The sequence below is a fragment of the Centruroides sculpturatus genome, unplaced genomic scaffold (assembly GCF_000671375.1).
Source record: "Centruroides sculpturatus isolate CEXI.00-Female unplaced genomic scaffold, Cexi_2.0 scaffold310, whole genome shotgun sequence".
NCBI classification, from domain to species: domain Eukaryota; kingdom Metazoa; phylum Arthropoda; class Arachnida; order Scorpiones; family Buthidae; genus Centruroides; species Centruroides sculpturatus.
Genome location: NW_019386000.1, coordinates 483,540 through 505,541, shown reverse-complemented (window position 1 = coordinate 505,541; position 22,002 = coordinate 483,540). Strand labels below are relative to the sequence as shown.

General features: G+C 29.5%; 3 protein-coding genes across 3 annotated transcripts in view; 2 read left to right on the top strand and 1 right to left on the bottom strand.

Moving 5' to 3' along the window:
- LOC111613028 (guanine nucleotide exchange factor DBS-like) overlaps positions 1-22,002 on the top strand; it is a 243,031-nt gene that overhangs the window by 54,144 nt on the left and 166,885 nt on the right. Inside the window, exons 2-4 of the mRNA XM_023354329.1 lie at positions 509-592; positions 1,449-1,563; positions 1,910-2,060. Coding sequence (XP_023210097.1) covers positions 509-592; positions 1,449-1,563; positions 1,910-2,060 — 350 coding nt within the window. The remainder of the gene's footprint in view (positions 1-508; positions 593-1,448; positions 1,564-1,909; positions 2,061-22,002) is intronic.
- Positions 18,156-20,161, top strand: LOC111613037 (zinc finger MYM-type protein 1-like). Its single transcript, XM_023354340.1, has one exon. The coding sequence runs from the start codon at positions 18,199-18,201 to the stop codon at positions 19,066-19,068; it is 870 nt and encodes a 289-aa protein (XP_023210108.1). The 5' UTR covers positions 18,156-18,198; the 3' UTR covers positions 19,069-20,161.
- LOC111613039 lies at positions 20,542-21,107 on the bottom strand. The gene has a single exon (XM_023354342.1). The coding sequence runs from the start codon at positions 21,013-21,015 to the stop codon at positions 20,542-20,544; it is 474 nt and encodes a 157-aa protein (XP_023210110.1). The 5' UTR covers positions 21,016-21,107.

Here is a 22,002-nt window from a genome sequence, read left to right as displayed (position 1 = left end):
TGAAATGTATCAAAAGAGAAATGTAAATAAAATTTATTTTAGAAAAATAAAGAAATATAGTAAATCTGATTGTAAAATAAAATAAAATTCTTTAAATTAGAGAATCCTGATCAAAGCTAAAATATCTTCTATACTTTAATACTTTATTAAAAATTCTATACTTTAATAGTTTATTTTTATTACATCTCAACTGACGAAAGTAATTTTACTTCCTCTAATGAAAGCTTTGAAGTAAAGGTCAAACGTTTTTTAATAATTATTATTTCATTCAGTTTTTAAAATTAGTGAATTTTAAATTCTTAATTATAAGAAATTTGAACAAAAAATGAAATATTTGCAAAATGTATTAAAATCTGTTCATTACAATAGAACACAGTAACATACATGATAATATAATTCTATATTTAAAATATAAATTTTAAAAATAGAATTATATTATCTAACATCTGGTTATAATTTATGTATTTATTATATTATATTTAAAAAAATTTTTTTTTTATAATTTCAGATGACACAATGGATGATTCATCTTGTTATTTAACTGTCAGGGATGTCATTGATTTACTGCATTCACGTTATGTTATCATAACAGGTAAATGTAATACCAAATAATGTATTTTCATCCAAATTCAAAATCTGTCTTGAGATTTTACAGCATTGACTTCTTTTTCACCAGAAACAATTATCCCTTTTCTTTGTTGCTTTTTTTTATTATATTGTTTAAAATCATATAAGAATAACACCATACTATCTTTTATAATAGAATATTGCAAATTTATTGCATCAAAATACAGGATGTTATGATTAAAAGACGATAATGAAAAAAATTGATTTTTTTTTCCACAAAAGAAATTTTAAAGCTTTTTAGTAAGTATTCAATCTTAAGTTTATATATATATATATATATATAGATTTTATGAGATCACATTTCAATGGCTTTAAGAATTATTGAAAATGGTCTATTTTAAGTACAGTAGTTGAAAAGGTTACACATAGAAAAAGCAAAGTCAAAAATTTGTACTGCTTATTTTAAATTATAAATAGACTTAGATTAAAGTCATTAGTGGAAAAACTTCCAAAAAGAAAAGCTTTTATGAGAAATCAAAGGAAATCAAACAAGTCATAATCAAGAATGTTTCTAATGTTTATATTTAAAAGAAACGAATAAAAATATGAAAAAGTCCTAAATATTTGCAGTGAAATAATTTTTTTTAGTAAAACATATTTAATTTTATAAAAATGCTTAAAAGCATTAAATTTTTTGTTGTTTCATAACAAACAAAAATCACCCACATAGAGTATAAACTTAATAGATTTTATCATTTTAATTATTTTTTTAAACATTCAAACTTTCATTTCAGTTGAATCTCCTGGTCTTTAATTTAATTATGCTACTTAATGGAAAAATTTGCCAATATTGTGATAACGTTGCAACTATAAACTTGTAGGTGGAAAAACTCGAGAAGGATATCCAATTGTGACATTTCCTGACACAGGGTCATTTTGCAGCTTATCTGATGACGACTACAGAAAATTGATGGTGTACTTGACCAGTGTTCCATCGTAAGTTCATTAATATAGTCACAGATTTTTAGATATAACTATATAAGTTTTCTATTTGTTTTTATAAGAATATTTTTAAGTTAAATATAAATTTTTAAAAAAATTTTTAAATTATGTTATTACATTTTAATTTCAAGTGAGTGAATAAAATTGCATTTGTAGGTGTTTTATATATAGTAGATGTAAAATTTTCTGAAATATAATGCATTCCTTTTTATTTGAAGAATTACCAAATAAATACAGATAAGATATTATTTCACAAATATAATTATTACTTAAAGCACTAAAATCAATCAGTATATTTCTTGAAATTTCAACCATGTATGACTTTATATTACTTCTTTAGACCTTTTATGAAAGGTGATTGTATTCAATATCCTTCGGATAGAAGATTGATCTCATCTAGAATGCAAGACGCAGATTTGGGATTTGTTGTTATTGTAGATAGGAGAAATGATAAATGGAGTTCAGTAAAGACTGTTTTACTGAAAATATCAGTAAGTAATAATTATTGTTTTAATTAATAATGACAACTTTTAATTTTATTAGCTTATTATAGAAATTTTGAAGTAATATATGTGTATAAGGAATGAAGTATGTTAACAATTATTACAATTAGAATTATTTCAATAAATTTTTAATCAAAATCAGTTCACATAGATTAAATTTTAAAAACTTGTGTTAGTTAAAAACAAATTTTTTTTAATATATTTTAGAAAATAAATAATTTAACATCAGTTTTCTTTTTATTATAAAACTAACAAAATTACATGAAAAGTTTAATTTTATAATCCTTTAAAGATTTACAAACAAAGTTTTTAAATTAAATTCTGAAATATAATAAATAACATAGCATATAATATATTTTATAAATATTTCAAAATGTAGAATTTTTAATATTTAAATTTAATTCTTAAAAGTATCAAATAAGATTCTGGTTATTATTTTAAAACATTTAATAATAAAATATCTGTTGTTACTCTGTTATTTATAATAATAACAGATTATTATTCTGTTATAATTATTAACAGATTATGAATTATTCTGTTATAGTAACGAATCTGTTATTTAATATTAGTTTTAATTTAAAAAAAGAACAAACCAATAGTAGCCTTCAAAATATGACAGAATCATATTTTAAAATGACTGATATAATAATTTTTTTATTCAAATTGATGAATTGATTTTTGATGATTGATTGTTATTTTATTTCTGTTTCTGTTACCAAGTCTTTTTTTATTTTTTCTAGTCATTTATCTCCATTATATTACTTGAAATAAATGCTGGAGCATTCCCATTTCTATTTCATTTATTGTCTATGAAAAAATAGAAAGTTATGTTTAAATTTAAAATATAATTTTATTTATCTATAATTATAATTCAAATTAATATGCCAGAAAAAATTTTATATATTATATATATATATGTATAAAAGAACAAAACACAAATGTAGAAACAATAATCAGAAATGTTAGAATAAATTTTGATAAATTATATCAGAAGACTGTCAATGTCAAACAAACTAATCTTAATTTAAAATTATTAAAATACAAAAAATGTCTTTTGCATTTAGAGATTATTATATCAAATGTTTTGTTATTTAGACATTTTTTTTCAATCATTCAGACCAAAAATATTTTATTATAAATTATAGCTGTACAAAGTAGTTAATTTTGTTAATTTCTTGCTGTTATTTCTGTTTGTATCCTTGTCTACTTTGGACCTTGTTTGTTAATAGGACTTATTATACTGGTGTAGTTTCTGTTTAGCAAAAAGTCAAAACAAAATATCTTTATTTTCATCTTCACACACTGTTTTTGTGTTTTGGACCTGACGCCCCTCTTCAGCAGGTTTACAATAATATTCTTTAACAATTTTTTAAAAAACTTTGTTTAAAACAACAATATTATACCTGACAATGATATTTAAAATGAATAAAATTTCTCACAGGTTCTTTATTGTCTATTATTAATATATCAATACAGACATAAAGTATCCATAAAAGGATTCTTAACATAATGCTATTTAAAATTTGTCTGTATAAAAGGATAAAATCTGTTTAAAATTAAAGGTTTACTTAAAAAATTGTTAAAAATTATTTTACTCACTTATCTAGATTGGTTATTTTGTCTCTATTGGACTTACTTTCTTTTTCTATAATATTTTTCCCTTTTACTTCCTCTTTTAATGCCTTTCTACATGTTACTCCTATTTTATTTTTATTTAATAGTACAAGGGAAACCCTGTATGTACGGGCATATTAGAACCAAACACAAAAATATTACAATCATCAGTATCAATATTAAAACAAAATACATTATCATTCACAATAAGCGCATAACAATTAGCCTGTTAAACATAAAAGGAATAATACAAAGTTAATCTCAATAACAAACACAAGCGACAATAATAATAGTTATAACCACAAAAGAAATAACAAATAAACACAAAAAATGGTAGCGAATGGTCTAGGCACAGAAAACATACAATATAATAAAAAATGAATTAGACAATTACCTGAAAAAAATTAAATTATTAATTATAATACGCCCAAAAGTGCTGACCATAAACGCCGCCAACTGTCAAGCACTAAATTGTCCTCTAATATATTGTAATCACACCTCCTGAAAAAAGAAAAGAAAGTATCTTGTTCTAATCAAATTAAATTCCTTTAGCCATTTATCTTAGTAATAAACCTATAAATACAATAATATTTATTATAATCTTGTAACAATTGCTTATATGATTCAACTGAAAAACAATCTTCACCAAAACACTTTTGTCTGACTGATGTCAGAGCCTTACATGAAAAGCATCAAAATTGACGCGAGTATCACAAAATTCACAATACTCCATACACAGAGACATCATTCTTCTAAATATATTACAACCAACATATAACACTGCTTGTATAATACAAAATGGTCTTTCCATATTTAAATAGATCACTGACCCCCATTCATTAAAAACATCCAGATAACACTTATTATATTTGTAATTTGCCACTCTATCTTTAAACTCATTTACATAATTATTTGCGAGTCTCAGAGGCAACAGTTTCATTTAGCATTATTGGTTCATTTCGGTAACTGAAATTCTGCAACAAGGACACAATTTGATCTCCCCACGCTACTCTTCGAGAAATTAATAATAATTTAGCAGACTCAGTAAGTTTACTAACAGACTGTTTGCGTAACCATCTTAAATTATTTTTTATTATATTAAAATAAAGAGGGACCCTTTGAAACTCCAAATATATAATATACGATGGAATGCATCTTTTTAACAAGTATAAATGCTTAATAAAATTAATTTGTAAATTATCGTCTCTGTCTCTCCAATCAAAACTCCAAATCTCAGACCCATATAACACTACTGACTGTATAAATGACTCAAATAATTTTAACTTATCTTTCCAACGTACCAATCTACCAGATACATAAGCCTTGATAATCTTATCTGTTCCAGTATTCACTTTATTATGAATATACTTTAAATGCTTTGAGAGATGCCCATTAGACTGGAAAAATACACCCAGATACTTATACTCATCAACTACTTCTATTTTACAATTTTGTAAAAACCAATTCTCATTTTTAGAATGTTTTCCTCCATTTCAGAATACCATGATTTTGGGTTTATCGATATTAACAGAAATTTGTAACTCCTGTAGTGTATTTCTCAAAAAATCAATCATTCTCTGTAGATCCATAGGCAAGTCTGCCATAACAACCAAATCATCAGCATATGTCAAAATTTTAACCTCCATTCCCAAAAGATCAATACCCACTAATTCAGAAGCACTCAATTTACTTACAAGTGGATATAAATATAGATTGAACAATATTGGGCTCAATACACAACCCTGTTTCACACCTTTTAATGTAAAAAAAAGATCAGACGTACCTTCTTTACCAGACACGCATTCCTCTATATAACTGGATCAAAAAATTTACAAATCTTTAACTCAAACCAATCTTCAAAAGCTGTCTCCACAAAAGATCTCTATCTAAAGAGTCAAATGCCGATGTCAAGTTGACAAAAAAAAGTGTAAAGTTTACCTCGTTTCTTCTTTAAAGACTTCTGTATTAAAGCATGTAAAACAAAAATATTGTCCAATGTTGAAAAACCAGACTGGAAACCAACCTGAAGTCCGAGAGTACTTCAAACTTATTCAACCAAGTTACATATCGCTTACATAAAATTTTACAAATATCTTTAGAAATTGTTGGTAATAACGAACTTGCTCTATAACTATCAGGTAAATCTCTAAGCCCCTTTTTAAATATAGGAATAATCTTACATATACAGTGGAAACCCGATTAACGAACGTCCTGGTTAACGACCAAATCGGTTAACAAACAATTCAGTTAATGAATGGAGTTGCAGAACAGATTAAGTTTGTTAACCGGGGTACCAGTGTATGCCAGTCCAATGGAATTTTTCTTGATTGGTAAACATTATTAAACAAACCTACCATATATCCAATCAAACCTGGATAATTCTTATATAGTTCCACCAGTATACCATCAATATCTGGAGCAGTACCATTTTTCATGGTAACTAAAATCTTTTTGACTTCCTATTCTGTTGTTTCTGTATCCAACAGCTCATCCTGCCAATTCACACACTAGTTATATACAGAAATAGCTGGTAAATATTTTCTAGAGTAAAATTTCTGAGAAAAATAAGCTACCCAATCAAGTTCTGGAAGCTCCTTATATTTTCTTTTAACAAAAAAATTAATAAATTGCCAGAACTGTTTACTATCACCAGATGCCAAATTTCTATTAATTCGTTGCAAAAAAAAAGCTTTTTCTTAGCTCTACATAAATTACGAATCACATTACGCTCCTTAACAAAATTACACACAGCTATACTATTTCCAATCTTCGCTCACCTCATCCTATTCAATGCCTGGTTTCTTCTTGCAATACTCTGATGTTTCTCTCCAGCCAGAATGCCAGAATATTGCAATACTCTGGCTACAATCTGCATCAAACCACAAAAATTTGGAAGTTCCAACCGTCCTTTGGCACCAATCTGAAAATGAAGATTTAATTAAATCATCCAAAATCTCAAACGTTATTACTGACTGACTCTGAATTGCACACAATAAGTCACTATATTTATGATTTATCATCTCATTACTTTCTTCCCTCCAAAAAATTCTCTCTCTACTACCCCTAAACCTATTGAACACTTCTCAAATTTTCTTTTTAAATTTACAATCTAAACTCACACTAATTGGAAAATGATTACTATATACTTTATACAATACAGAAAAACTTGTTACAATAGATATTCGAGTCAACTTAACCAAAGCTAAATCAATTACAGAACATCCTATTTCACCTACATAAGCAGAGCCGTAACTAGGCAGGTGCAACAGGTGCACCCGCACAGGGCCCACTTGGAAGGGGGGGTCCAAACTGCTGTTCACAAGAAATTATATTTTTAAATTTTAAATTTTTCCGCCTCTCTACAGCGCAGTTTGGCGATTACATTTCGCCTAACTTAGACTCTAGATGTATGCTCATCAGTGTTCCCAACCGTGGCGACTTTTAGAGGGACGTAGTGAGGTAGCGGAGACCTCAGACAAATCAGCCAAAAGTTACGACTTTTGATATTTTTTAATTTATTTTTTGAGAAATTTAAATTTATGTTTACAGTTTTCAAATTTACAGATTTTTCTTTACTTTATAGAGCTCTCTGGCAACTACTAATATTACTATGATATACAAAACTGTAGGGGAGACCGGGGCAAGATCGGCATGTTAAGCTTTACTTAAATTTTGTGTAATAAATACTGCTGTAAACTGAAAAAAAAGCTTTGCATATTGTCTATTGGAATGTTACCTTACTATAGAACTGGTTAAAATCAGTTTGGAAATAAAAATAATTAAAATAATTACAACTTTACAAGAAGAGAGAAATTGACGAAGTTGCCCCGGGTATAGGGGCAAGATCGGCAACTTCTCTCTTTTTGTAAAGTTGTAATTATTTTAATTATTTTTATTAAAGTTGCCCCTGGTATAGGGGCAACAGTAATGGGGCAAGATAGGCACGTATATAAAATTATGTTATTAACAATGTATAAGTTGGAATTCACTATTAAAACAAAGAAATACAAATCCAACACCCATTTAATATTATTACAACGAAATGCAAGTTCAAAGACATATATACATGAATAACAAATGCAAACATGTTTTCATTTATCATCTGTTTGATTTTTATCCTTTGCTTCTAATGTGGCTTTATGTTGCCGATCTTACCCCGCTAGTCATGATTTCGAAACATTAAGTACAACCCTGAGAACAGAATGCCAAGCCACGATCTGGCCACGTGAATAAGTTGAAGTTACATCCTTCTAACAGGAAAAGTAACTTTCGTTATCATGGAATTATAACAAAACCTGCCAATTCAATATAAATGGAAAAAAAATATTATATGGAATTGAACGAAAATGAAAATTTGCTTGATAATTCAACTACGCTTGTTGGAGAACAATAAAAACACTACACTCAACAAGCCACCAATAAAACTCAACTGCCTAACCTATAACCAAAGTCTCCTTTTAATTTGTTTTTAAAAAAAAGCGCTTGACAAACTTGCCCCGCATGCCGAAGTTGCCCCGGTCTCCCCTATTTCTAGATTTTTCTAGTGCGCAGAACTAGAAATCTGTAAAGATAACATTTTGTAACAAAAATTAATCTGTTCGAGGAATTTTTAAAATTACTAAATTGAAAACGGTAACTCCCGAATAACATCTTAGTCTCGAGGTTGTAAAAGGCATGCAGAAATTCTGACATCATTTTTTGCTTTATAGTGGTACGCATATGGTTTGCATACTGAACGGCGGATTAAGCGGTAAGTGAACTATGCGGGCACATAGGGCCCCGAAGGGGCTCCCGCAGTCTTTAAAATGCTACTGAAAAAAGGGATTGCGAAAACGCAGAAGATAGAAATAGTCCAGAAAAACGCTTCGATATATATAGATACATGGAAGTAATAAATGATATAGTTTTATGGCCAACAATATTAACAGATGCTATTATTGACCATATTCTTAAAACAAACCAAAAAGTATAGAAAAGGGATTTCTTAATAAACGAAAAAAAAAAAAGAGTTCAGATAATGGAAATAAATAGAACACCAAATGAAGGAAGTAACTTGACATCCGAAAAATTATTTAAAATACACAGTGTTCTTTATTTACAGTGTTCTTGACACTCTATTACGTCAAATAGATTGGCGTTATGAAAAAATGAAAACTATCTGTGATGATTTTTGCTTTCTCTGTGGCTCGTCTTTACAATACATGAGTGTTGCTGGTTTAAAAAAATTCGGCTGCAGATCTCGCTATTAAATATAGCAAAGATTTTAAAAAGTACGAATTCACAAGTGAAATTGAAAGGTTTAATTTTGAATTAACGACTCTTATACAAAATATAGAAACTGCATCTCCGCTTAATATTCTACAGGCTCTTTGTGATTTTGGTTTAATTGAGTCTTACCCAAATATCAATGTCGCTCTTCGAATATTTCTAACTCTTCCCGTTTCTATTGCTTCGTGAGAGAGAACTTTTAGCAAGTTAAACTTAATAAAAAATTATTTAAGATCAACAATCGGACAAGAACGATTATCCAATATTTCTATTATTTCAATAGAATACAATATCGTTAAAAATATTAATTATGATGGTGTAATTAATGAATTTGGTGAAATGAAAGCCAGAAAAATTCAATTAAAATAAATCTTATTAAAAATCTATTGTAATGTATTTGTTTTATTATTTTCCTAAAACCAAATAAATTAAGGGGCCTAAATGCAAATTCTTGCACAGGGCACAGGAATGGCTAGTTATGGCTCTGTACATAAGTGTAATAATCTTTAGACACAGATGATCCTCTACCATTTAAAATTATATATCCCTCATCTTCACAAAAATCTAACACTAATCTACCATGATTATTTATCAATGTATCCTGTGATAGCCTTGACATCCAATTCTGATCAAACTCCTCATTACAATCATAAATCCATTCCTGTAGCTCCAGACCAGTACGAGCATTAAAATCACCAATCAAAAAATCTAACTTATAACAGCCAGCCAACCTAACTACCTCTGTCCAAATAGTATTCCATAGAGCAAGTTTTATATACATAAAACAAAAGGAAATTACTAAATGCCCTATTGTCACTTCCGCAACAATCCAATGCCTATCTTTTTCTGAAATATTCACTTTCAAAGAGTTGACTATCAATAACATCCAACCACCAATAAAACGACCTCTATCAGTCTCTTGATAACCTACTTCCTGAAAAACAGTAAAATTATCCATACTATTAAAATCAGGCATAGTAGTCCTACCATCCCACCATGTTTCCATTAAGAAAATTATATCAAAAGTACACAAATAATTCCAAAAGACTTAGGTTTATTTACAACCTCTTCACAATTCCACAAAAGTGTCGATGTACCCATTCCCAATCAAGTTGAAATTTGCTCTTCCATTTTCTTAGAAACTATATTATATTTATAAATTTTGTCGTCAATTTTACCGCATTTCTATTATTTAAATAAGTGATTGTGGTTCCCATCCTTGTTTTTTCTTTAGCAAAGTTATTAATTATTTTCCTTATCTCCCTAGTTAGAGGAGGAAGGTCATCCATCCATTATAAATATCCTGGTACCCTATTAGCTCTTCTAATCTTACATTTATCACCATAGTCCAAAAAACTACAATAAATCAATCTAGTTCTGTTATTCTGTTGTTGACCTAATCTATAGCACTGTTCCAAACTAATGTAATCAACACTTAATTTATTATGAAAAAACTCCAATACTACATCTGTAACCAGCAAATTATTATTTTCTGATTCAGGTAATCCAGAAATTATCAAATTATTGTGTCTTAAAAAATACTCAAACAGTTCCTGACTTAATGTAAATTCAGCCAATTTATTCTCTAGGACTATTCCATCAGCCGATAAAACCTTGCCGGTATCGTATGTAAATTTTTTCTCTAAATCCTCAATTCTAGTTTTTAAATTAACAATAGCTTCATCCAAATTTTCCACCCAGGTATAAATTCTGTCAAATTTAGCAATCATTCCTTCCAATTTATTATTCTGCTTTAAATTTAGTTGAATTAATAACAATATCCCATCCTTAATATTCAGTTCTTCCTGAAGTAACTCCAAAATCCTCATCTCCTCCAATGGGTCAGGGTGGAAAATCTTAGATCTACTCCATCTGACTTACTGGTGAAATGGTCTTCCTTTTAGACATAACGAATAATTCCAATAATCTTACCTGAAAAAAATTAAATTATTAATTATAATACGCCCAAAAGTGCTGACCATAAACGCTGCCCTACTCCTTCTATAAATCAATGGTTCTCAACCTTTTTTGTTGATGTACCCTATTAGCCTATTAGTTGTTTCTCAAGTACTCCTTATATTTTTGTATGTAAATTTTATAATTACTGCGTTCGATGTATACAGCCCTTATAACTGAGCACCGTAAAAAAACTCTAAGTAACTATAACTAAAAGTGAATTACTTATTTTACGTAAATAATAATAAATTTAATCAGGTACAGTACATACATTTATTTATTATTATTTGATAAGTATATTATATAAAATCACAGAAGTCATTTCAATACATGCATAAATTACATTTCCTAAAAATAAATAATTATAATTAACAATAAAGAAAATTTAAATTATTCTACAATAATTTTAAACAAAATTTAATGGGATATTTGTTGCTATAAATCTTCAGCATTTTTTTCAAAATTTGGTTCCCACGTTGTTAAATAGAGATTATAATTGTGTACTGACCTTGAAAGTAATGGCTGCAAATTTATAACGTGCAGAACAATACATGAATCTTTCAATTTTTGTAACAAACATAACATTGTCTAAATTTGCTAAATATCAAGTAATGTGCTCGTGCAGTGACACGCATTGCATGGTGGGGATACGATCCAGACCTTGTTATTCCTAATACCAGTAGTCTAGTAAAAACATGAAAAGCTCCAATCTTATCAAGCAATAATTATAGAATAGAAAAAAAATTTTTTTCTATTCTAAAATTAATGCTCGGTTAAACTGTAATTTTACTGACTACAGGTTCACTTGGCACTAATGGTACAAATAGACAGGCAAATCAAGTGGATAAACAAGTTGTTTAGACTGTTAAAAGGGAAATTGGTGTTCACACTGGGATATTTTAAAGCAAGTTTTTGTCGTTTCTTGTTTCTTGTGTTAATAATTTACAGCAAATTGATTAACATATGCCATTTTATAATGAAAGTTAGATGTACTCCTTTCATTTATGCTCATACCCCTAGGGGTACATGTACCACCAGTTGAGAACCACTGCTATAAATGATGCTTTGACTAACTAAATATTAAGACTACAATTTATGTTAGTAAATTTTTAAGAAAGCAATAACAAGAATAAATACAAATATTTATTCTTATTATTGCTTTCTTTAACATATATTCATGTTACATATATTTTATATATATAATAGATTTTTTTATTATAAGAAACAACATTTTTAGGTTTTTTTATGAATTATCATTCTTTCCTCATTGCAAGATTTCATTTTAAGACAAATTTTATTGACTTTTTGATTTTCTTTCATTCCTATGTCTTCAAACAAAACATCAATAATTTATTTTTGATAAATGATTATTCTTTAATAGACAAATAATTAGATACTTGTCAAGTTTGAAAAACTCAAACTTGACAATATTTACAGTTACTAAATTCATTTAGTAACTTACAGTAACAGTAAAAACAACACAAAATGTGTCAAAAGAGTAGTGGGTTACAGAAATTATTTGAAATTAAAGTTACAGAATAATGTTTTTGTGTCAATAAATTTACCAGGTGTAGAAATATAATGATGTATGTGGCATTTTCTTAATATATTTTATATAATAATTTACTATGTTGTTCCATTTTCACCAGATTACATCAAATTGTATACTAAAGTTACTAGATACTAGTTATATCTATTAGTTTTATTTGACATTGTGATGTCATGTTCAGGCTGATTGGCTTAAGATTGTGATTTACTTTTGTTGTTGACTGTACAGGTATTATTTGGTTAATTTTAATTATGTCATTGATTTATTTAACCAATTATAAAGTAATTTTGCTCAATTTTATATATTGCTCATAAATAAAGTAAATATATTAATATTTATTAAAAACATGCATATTTGATAACAAAATGAACAAACAAATAGGAAAGGTGATCTGCTTGCAAAAAACCAAAATGTTTTATAACTAAACTTTCCTAAAATCAATCTGTAGTTTAAAGAGATTAGCAGGCATGCAATGCAGTCACACCTCTAACAATTGTAAAATATACTTGAAGTAGTCTGTATTAGATTTGTTCCTCACTCATAATTTGAGTGAATCATAAACATATAACTGCACAACTGATTTTTAAAAAGTTTAGATTCACACTCAAATTCTCTCACACTCACTCTCACACTTAATATTATTATATTGCATTATTAATTTAAAAAGTTAGTTATAATAATTTTAACTCTAACATATACATTTGTAGATCACTTCACCAATTTTTATATATTATGGAATAAGATATTCTGATTATATACAATGGAATAAATCTTCTGGTAGAATAAATCTTAAATTCATTTATATTAGAAATGCAACTATGAATGAGTCACAATAGCATGGCATATAGTTATGAAAATAATTATAGTTAAAAATTGCGTTCTAAAACATCATAGTGCTAATTTTGAAAGATTTGACATTTGAAGTAATTTATTTAATTTTATAATTATTGATTACTTAATATGAAATAGAAATAAATGAAAAATATTTAGGTATGACATACAATTTTTGAGATCATTTAAAAACTGTGCACAGTTCAATATCTTGAGTATTCTTGTGCCATACCAGCTTTACCCGGAAAACTTGTGTAAAAATATTATTTTACCATTAGCATTAATACAAAAGATAAATGACTTAAAGATACATTAATGGAATTAATTGAAAAAAAATGTTGGTTTTTTAAGAGTTTTTTTTTTTCTTTCTTGAGGTTGGATTCACAAAAGTACAGGTAGCCCTCGGTTTATGCCGCAGTTCCGTTTCTACAAAAGCTGGCGCAAATCTTATCAGTGTAAAATTAACCCATATTTACAGTGAGGTATAGGGTTATGTTTTANGTCTGAGGTTTTAAAATTTAACCATATACAGGTAGCCCTCGGTTTATGCTGCAGTTTTGTTTCTAGAAAAGCTGGTGCAAATCGAATTGGCGTAAAATGAACCCATATTTACACTGAGGTATAGGGTTAGGTTCTAAATAAGTGAAAAATAAGCAAATAATTTTGTTTATTAATACAATATAATACAAAATACATATAAATTTAATTTTTAAAATGTATTTTATCATAAAATAAAGTGAAATGTTTTTATTAAAAAATTTTAGTTTTGGATCTCTTACATTTTTTTAAAAAAGTATCCATCTTTAATTATTTACATTTTTGTTTTCTTTCATTAAGAATTTCGGAATATGGTCGAATGGATGCAATGCTGCCCTTTTTACATTTGCACTTCGTTCCCAATCATTGTCTAACTCACAAAGTTCGTCCATCAAACTTTCCATAGTTGAAAGGATACATTAACCCGACGTAGAGCTACAGACGAGCGGAGACATTGATTGGTCGACCACCGGTCACTGTAGCTCATATATAAGGTCAGTTTGAGCGGGAAAATTGAAGGTGGCTAAGGAGAGATAGATATCGTCTGACTGACAAGAAGTATATATTGTCTGGCTAATAAAAAAGTAACGTCTGGCCAACGAGAAGTAGATTTGTCTCACTAACGATAGTTTATGATCACCGGAAGTGCTGCTGTGTCGTAAGGTATTTTCCTGAATTAACTGATACGGGATACATTCATTGGCACTATGGATTCAGACGCCATTTATTGGACTATTAAGTTTAATACTTTGACTCGTGGGTACCTAAATGTTTAGTATTTTAATATTAATTTAATACAAATGTATACATACCCAATAATATTAAACAGAAAAAATAAATATATTCAATAAAAATTTTTGTTTTAACNTTTAGTATTTTAATATTAATTTAATACAAATGTATACATACCCAATAATATTAAACAGAAAAAATAAATATATTCAATAAAAATTTTTGTTTTAATGAATGTACAATGTTACGGCTTGGTAAATACATCAACACTGAAATGAATATCACTCTAGCATAGGGAAAAATCAAATAATTACACCACAAAATGGCGAATTGAGCAGCGGCATTATTGTGAATTGGTGCAAATTGAGCCAGCGTAAACCGAGGGCTACCTGTATTGATAGGAATGATATCATACACTAGCAGTATTGTTAACGATGACAGTTTAGTGATTTCTCATAGATCTGATTCACAAAAGCTGTTGTAAAGTATGCTGCTGCTAACATAAAGTAGCTAACATCTATTATGGAAAGAGTGGAAATATTATTAGCATTTTCCCTATGTATGGCCAGTAAGGAATTGAAAGTTTTACACTGTAGTTTTAACTGTTGAGTAACCGTTAAGGCGTGCACCGCATGTGAGCGGCAAATCGAGTGATTGGTTACGTAATATTCAAAGTCATTATCATAATACCCACCCTGCCTATAGCATAAGAAATATCTTTGCACAGAGAAAAAAATCTGACCGGTGCGCAATTATTATATTCTTATTTATATTATAGCGTTAACAGTGCCATCTATTGGCATTCATCAGAACTAAGATGCAATGCAAAACGTCTGTCGGCAGGTTGAACTATCCGGTGGTGCCTGAAAGCCAAGTACCCATAGTTGTGCTCTATGACAGAAGTTGACAGGACTGGCGAAATTAGGGAATCCCCAAAGAGCTTCCTTCTCAATTTGTACTTGTACACATTCAAACAGTTCTATCGCATATCAAATTGCAATTATTTTGTTAATAATTCTTTTGACATGCATCTAAGTATAATTAATGATATTTTAACTTGGTTAGTGTGATTATAATTCAATGAATCATCTATCAGTGCTAAATAAAAGTGTAAAAAAATCGTAATTATGGTAAATACCTACATTTATTTATCGGCTTATCACAATAACTTTAATTTTATAATCACACTTTTTCATGCGGTTTTTGCAAATACCTACCTAAACTATATCTAAAGCATCGGCCTAAATGTTCTAACTTTTTAAACTAAGCCTTAAATTACATGTAACTAATCTCCGGTGCAAAAATGAATCAGTTTAATAATATCAAAAGTTACAGACAGAGCAAATATAATGTCCCACTATCACTTTGACCACGCACATGGTAAGGTTCTGTAGTCAGTACAGGCTATAAAAAATTCTTACAAGACATCTGAGCCAAAACTCTATGTATTTTAAAAATACAAAGTTAATTTTGCAGTACATTTATATGGAATTTCTATGAACTTTTTACAGACTCAACTACATGGTTAAGTTGGTCAATTATGTGAGGATCAGGGTTTAAGTGCCACCACCTAAACTCATTGCCTGTTGTCAGAACAACAGGACAATGAGGTCTGTTCACATGGTCAGTTGATGGAAGGTTTAATCGAGTGGGGATATTGTGGATAAGTCGATAAAGTGTTGGTGATGTATGAGTAACCACTCTCACTTAAATTATCAAATAGTTTAATAAGAACATTAACTAAATGGTTACATATTATAGCTCAAAAGAGAAATACAAAGATAGGCCATTAGAAAGGTGATGTCGGCATTCACGACATCTAAGGGATCTAATCTCTTTTTATCTTCTGAATTAATCTAACTAACTCTCAGTCAATTGAGGGAGGGGAAGGGAGAGAGAGAGAGAGAGATTTTACGCAAATAAGGATAGATTTACCTCGCTATTCATCGTCATCTGCATTGCATAGAGTGGACAGAGTTAATGATGTTGACCAACCGCTGTCTGTTGTTTGGATGCCCCTGACAATCAAGTGCTAGTCCTTTTTTTACATTTTTTTTATTTTTTTTGAGGAGGGAGATAACTGTCATAGTTGACGATTTATATGGACACCTGTTAGCAGTGCCGGATCGAAATCCAGCCAGCATGGAACATTGCCGATGTATTGTTTGGGCAGGATTGTTGACATTAGTTCCTTGAAGATGACCTTTTGCAATATAAATTCTGATGAATTTGACAGTTCTCTCCCATTAATTATTGTATAGTTGACAATATCTTCCTAGATTTGACAACAGTCTCTAGATTGTTTATATTAAATATCGTGTTGGTCAACGAGCGAGGTAACTCATTACTAGGTTGTTTTGGCTATTGTGCAGGTGTCCACAGACATGTGCCACTTTCAGCTAAAGAAGGGGTGTGAAGCACTGCTTATTAATTTCCTTCAAACGTCAGTGTTCACCTTGTTGACTTTATCATTGATCACATTACGGTTTTTTATTGGTCTAGGCTGTGACATTTAACCCGAAGAGAGAGTTTTGATCATGCTTCTAACACAATAAAGTGCTATAAATTAAGACACTTGGTGGGTTTTCTCATCTTTATTTAGTTGATACTCAACTAAATAAAGATGAGAAAACCCGCCAAGTATCTTAATTTATAGCACTTTATTGTGTTAGAAGCATAAACAAATTGTAAAGCACGGTTTCATATCATCAAAATAAGAGTTTTGATTGTTGATTGTATACTATACTTTTATTTTTTTGTTTGTTTGTTTGTTAGGGTTAGGAAGAGATCGATACAACAAAAAAGAAAAAGGGGCCAGAACATCACAATAATTACTCGTAAACTAGAAAAGCCTACTTATTCCTGATAGTTCTCCTTTAAAATTGGTTATGTTTGCATATTATTGTATTATAAATATTTTAAAATACTTACAGTTTACGAAAAATTTCAGGAACCGCAGAAAAGGAAAATACTTTCAAGAGCGCAATTTCAACAGCAAAAACGAGAAAAGGAGGTACAGAAAGAAAAACTGGCGGGTTCTATAATAAAATTTTTAAGCAAGCCAGAAAATAAGGAAATGGAATGTCAAGAAAATATTTACATAGCTTCAACAAGCACAGTGTTAAATCCAGAAGCTGTGGAGGTATCTGAAGAAAAATTTGTATGTTGTAGTCCTTCTTCAGAAGGAGACTCCAGAAAAACTAGAACAAGAGAAGGTACTACTGAAGAACCTGTAAGCAATTTATTGTCGTCATTGATATGTAGCAGTTTAAATTGTAGTAATGATCCTGGTTTGTGGCCTGCCAGTATGACTAATGATCTTGTTAATATTTTGGTTAGTCATGGTCTCATACAGGTGTTTAACTACAATTTTCCCACTAATGATACTGGAAGAAAATTTGCAGACTATTATTCTAGAAATCTTCTCAATGGAGAAAAAATTAACAGAGAATGGCTTATTTACTCTATTTCAAAAGATTCAGTCTATTGTTTTTGTTGTAAAATATTTGGTAAAACTGTAAGTAGTTTGTCTGCTTTGAACAGTTTTTCTGATTGACAGCATTTATCATTAACATTGAAAAGACATGAAACAAGCATTTCCCACTGTGAAATGTGAAATCATGGGTACAATTGAATAATATGTTAAAAAATAAAACTACTGTAAATCAAATGCAACTAAGACTATTAGAATTAGAAAAAAAACAATGGTATGATGTATTAGAAAGAATCATATCCGTTATCAAGTTTATATCTCATCAATGTCTGGCTTTTCAGGGCTTGTCAAAAACAATATATGAGCATGATAATGGTAATTTTCTAAAAGCAATCAAAATGATAGCATCCTTTGATTCAGTCATGCAGGAACATACTCACAGAATTCAATTCTTGAAATCTGATTCAAGTCATATGACTCACTATTTAGGAGATCAAATTCAGAATGAAATCATTGATTTACTCGGCACAATCATAAAAAATTATATACTAGACAAAGTCAGAGAATCAAAATATTTTTCCATCATATTAGATTGCACACCAGATGCAAGTCATACAGAACAAATTACAGTTGTACTCAGGCATGTTCTTTTAAACAATGAAACTAAAAATGTTGCAATATGTGAAAATTTTGTTGGTTTCTGTCTGATCACCAGCTCAACAGGTGAAGGTCTATTAAATTTTGTTTTGGATTTATTTTCACAATTAAATCTCAACATTCAAAACTTACACAGTCAATGTTACGATAATGGTTCTAATATGCGTGAAAAACACAATGGATTGCAAAAAAAAATTTTGGAAATCAATAATCGCGCATCTTACGTTTCATGCTCGGCTCATAGTCTCAATTTAGTAGTCAATGATGCTGCAAATATTACGCACAAAACTGTGAAGTTTTTTAGTATAATTCAAGAAATTTATATTTTTTTTTTGTTGTCTACAAAAAAGATGGTTGATAATTGGCAAACATTTGCCAGATTTCAAATTAAAAGCTTTAACTGCCACGCGATTGTCTAGCACAGGGGTCGGCAGTTTGTCAAGTGAGAAGAGCCAAATTGTCATGAAAACAAGATAACAAAAGTACCAGAGAGCCGCATATTAATTTAAATGTGCGAAATACGACACACGACAGGGGCACCTTTAATGGACGTTTTTGGCATAACGTTACACGGATGGACGGACACGCGTTCAATGTGTTATACATATAGATATGCTTCAAATGCTACCACTTTTATGCGACACATATTGATCAACGCGAGTGTGGTCATGTGCGGACAGCGTACGACTCTATCTCATAAAGGCATAAGTTATAAGGCTGCGGTGAAATGAGGTGAGGTGAAATTGGAGTTTATGTCCAAAGAGCCACAAACGTCTATGCAAAGAGCCACATGCGGCTCGCGAGCCGCTAAATCTGACCCCTGGTCTAGCAGAATCGATGCAGTCAAACCATTACGGTATCATCTCAAAAAATATTTGATGTTTTGCTGGAAATATCTGATAATTTGTCAGAATGGGATTGTGCTGCATCTCACAAAGCTCATTTGCTTGCTTTGAACATTCAAAATTACAGATTTATTTGCTCAGTTGTAATTTGGTCCGATATTTTAAATGAAATTAATGCTCTGAGCAAAATGATACAAAGTCCCATAATAAGAATTGAAATAAGGACAATAAGGCAATAATAATTATCCTATAATAAATACTCAAATCTGCATAAATTTGTTAAATAAGTTGATTGATAAGTTCACAGAATATTGCACAGATGAACACTTTGAAAGGGTGTTAGAAGAAGCTACCAATATGGCTCATGAACTCAACGTAGAAACAGATTTCCCACCAATAAACACAATTTGTCCAAGAAGAAAACCAACACAAATTCAATATGAACATAGTGATGAAGTTTTACTAGACCCCAAAATCAAATACAAAGTAGAGTTTTTTTAGAATCCTAGATTAGACATTAATTCTTTAAAGGATAGATTTGAAGAGTTAAAAACATTTATCGACATATTTGGCTTTTTCAGCAATAACTTATTTAATTACTCCAATGATGAATTAATGAAACATTGTAAAGATTTAAATCTGAAGCTTAAAGACGATTCAAGTAGTGAAACAGTCATTGATGGTATTGATTTATTTAATGAAATTAATGCTTTAAAGTTGCATTTTTCAGAAAACCAGTCTAATGATCCACAAACCCTATTACAATATTTTTTTTACTAATGACTTAATTTCAACATTTCTGAACACAGCAATAGCACTAAGAATATTACTTACATTGCCAGTTTCAGTTGCATTTGGTGAAAGTTCCTTTTCAAAGTTAAAAATTATAAAAAACTATTTAAGATCAACAATGCACCAGCAAAGACTACATAATTTAGCTATAGTTTCAATTGAACGTGAAATCTTAAACAGCTTGGATACAAGAAAATTGATAGCAGATTTTGCAAACATAAAGGCAAGAAGAGTTCAATTTCTGTAGATAAATATTTATATGGTTTTACACTTAGGTAAACAAAAATAACTTATTAATAAAAATAAAAAAGTTTTTACTGATTCATCATTTTGCAATTCTGCGAGTTCTTCTTGATACTGCATATTTGATATATCAGACAAATCCACTAATATTGGCTGCATCATCCATGTTGGGAAATCAATTTGTTTTAAATCAGAAAATCTTTCTTTTAAATCAGCGGATAGAATATTCAAATGATTGACAATAACAAGTAAAGCGGTATCAGTTACTTCACATTTTTGGAGCCAATGAAACTGTTCAAAGTTTTTGTTGTTAATATGTTTCTGATATAACTCTATATTGGTAATGAAACCAAATATCTTTGCTTTTGCATCGACAAGTGTTTTATTTGGTCCTTGAAGTTGCTTATTTAATATATTTAGTTTTTCAGAGATATCGGCTAAATAACTTACAAATGCTTTACCATCGATTGTTAACAGATACTTCATTTCAGGTTTGTCACTTAAAAAAATCACTAAGAGTATCAAACAGTTGCATAAATCTTTTCAAGCAGTTTCCTTTGGATAGCCATCTTCAGTATGAAGTAAAAGTCTCACATGGTCTTCATTTTGTTCTTCACAAAATAACTTAAAAAGATGCTCACATTTGGCACTAGTTTTAATAGCATTAACACACTTTATTACTGCATGTAGTACTTCATTTAGAACAGGCGAGATATTTTTAGCTACCAAGTTTTCCTTATGAATAACACAATGTACAATAATCATTTCTGGATTTGCATCTTTCATCAATTTTAAGCAGCCATTTTTCTTGCCCATCATATTAGGGGTGCCATCTGCAGCACAAGATGTTATATTTTTCATTGGTATATCATTGACATCTAAGTAGTTTTTTAACTTATTATATATATCTTTGGAGGTAGTGGTGCTTTCTAATCTTTTACAGAACAACATTTCTTCAGCAAAATGCCTTTTATCAATATATCTTACATAGGTTATCAATACTGCCTCACTGTCTCTCAAAGTTGATTCATCCATTTGTACTGAGAAATTTCTTGTTTTCAGCTTTTCAACAAGTTGTTTCTCAATATCTTCACTCATTTCGTCTATTCTTCTGCTAACAGTATTGTTACTGAGTGGCATAGCTTTTACATCTTTGTCATCTTTTTCCAGAACTGTTTTAAGAAATGCTGATATTGACGGTTTTATCAAATTCTCTCCTATAGTGTGATTTTTTCCAGTTTTAGCGATTAATAAAGAAATTTGATAACTAGCCTCAGAAAGACGATTATTTGTTAAAGAACAAGCAGTAAATAGAGACTGTAATGTTGTTCTTTTTTCAAACTTTTCCTATAAAGTTTTAAAGTAACTCAAATCTGAATTTATATGAGCACTATGTTTTGCCTTCAAATGTGCCTCAAGACGACCTCGTTTCATTGATTCGTTGGTCAAGCATTGCTGGCATAAAAAAGAACA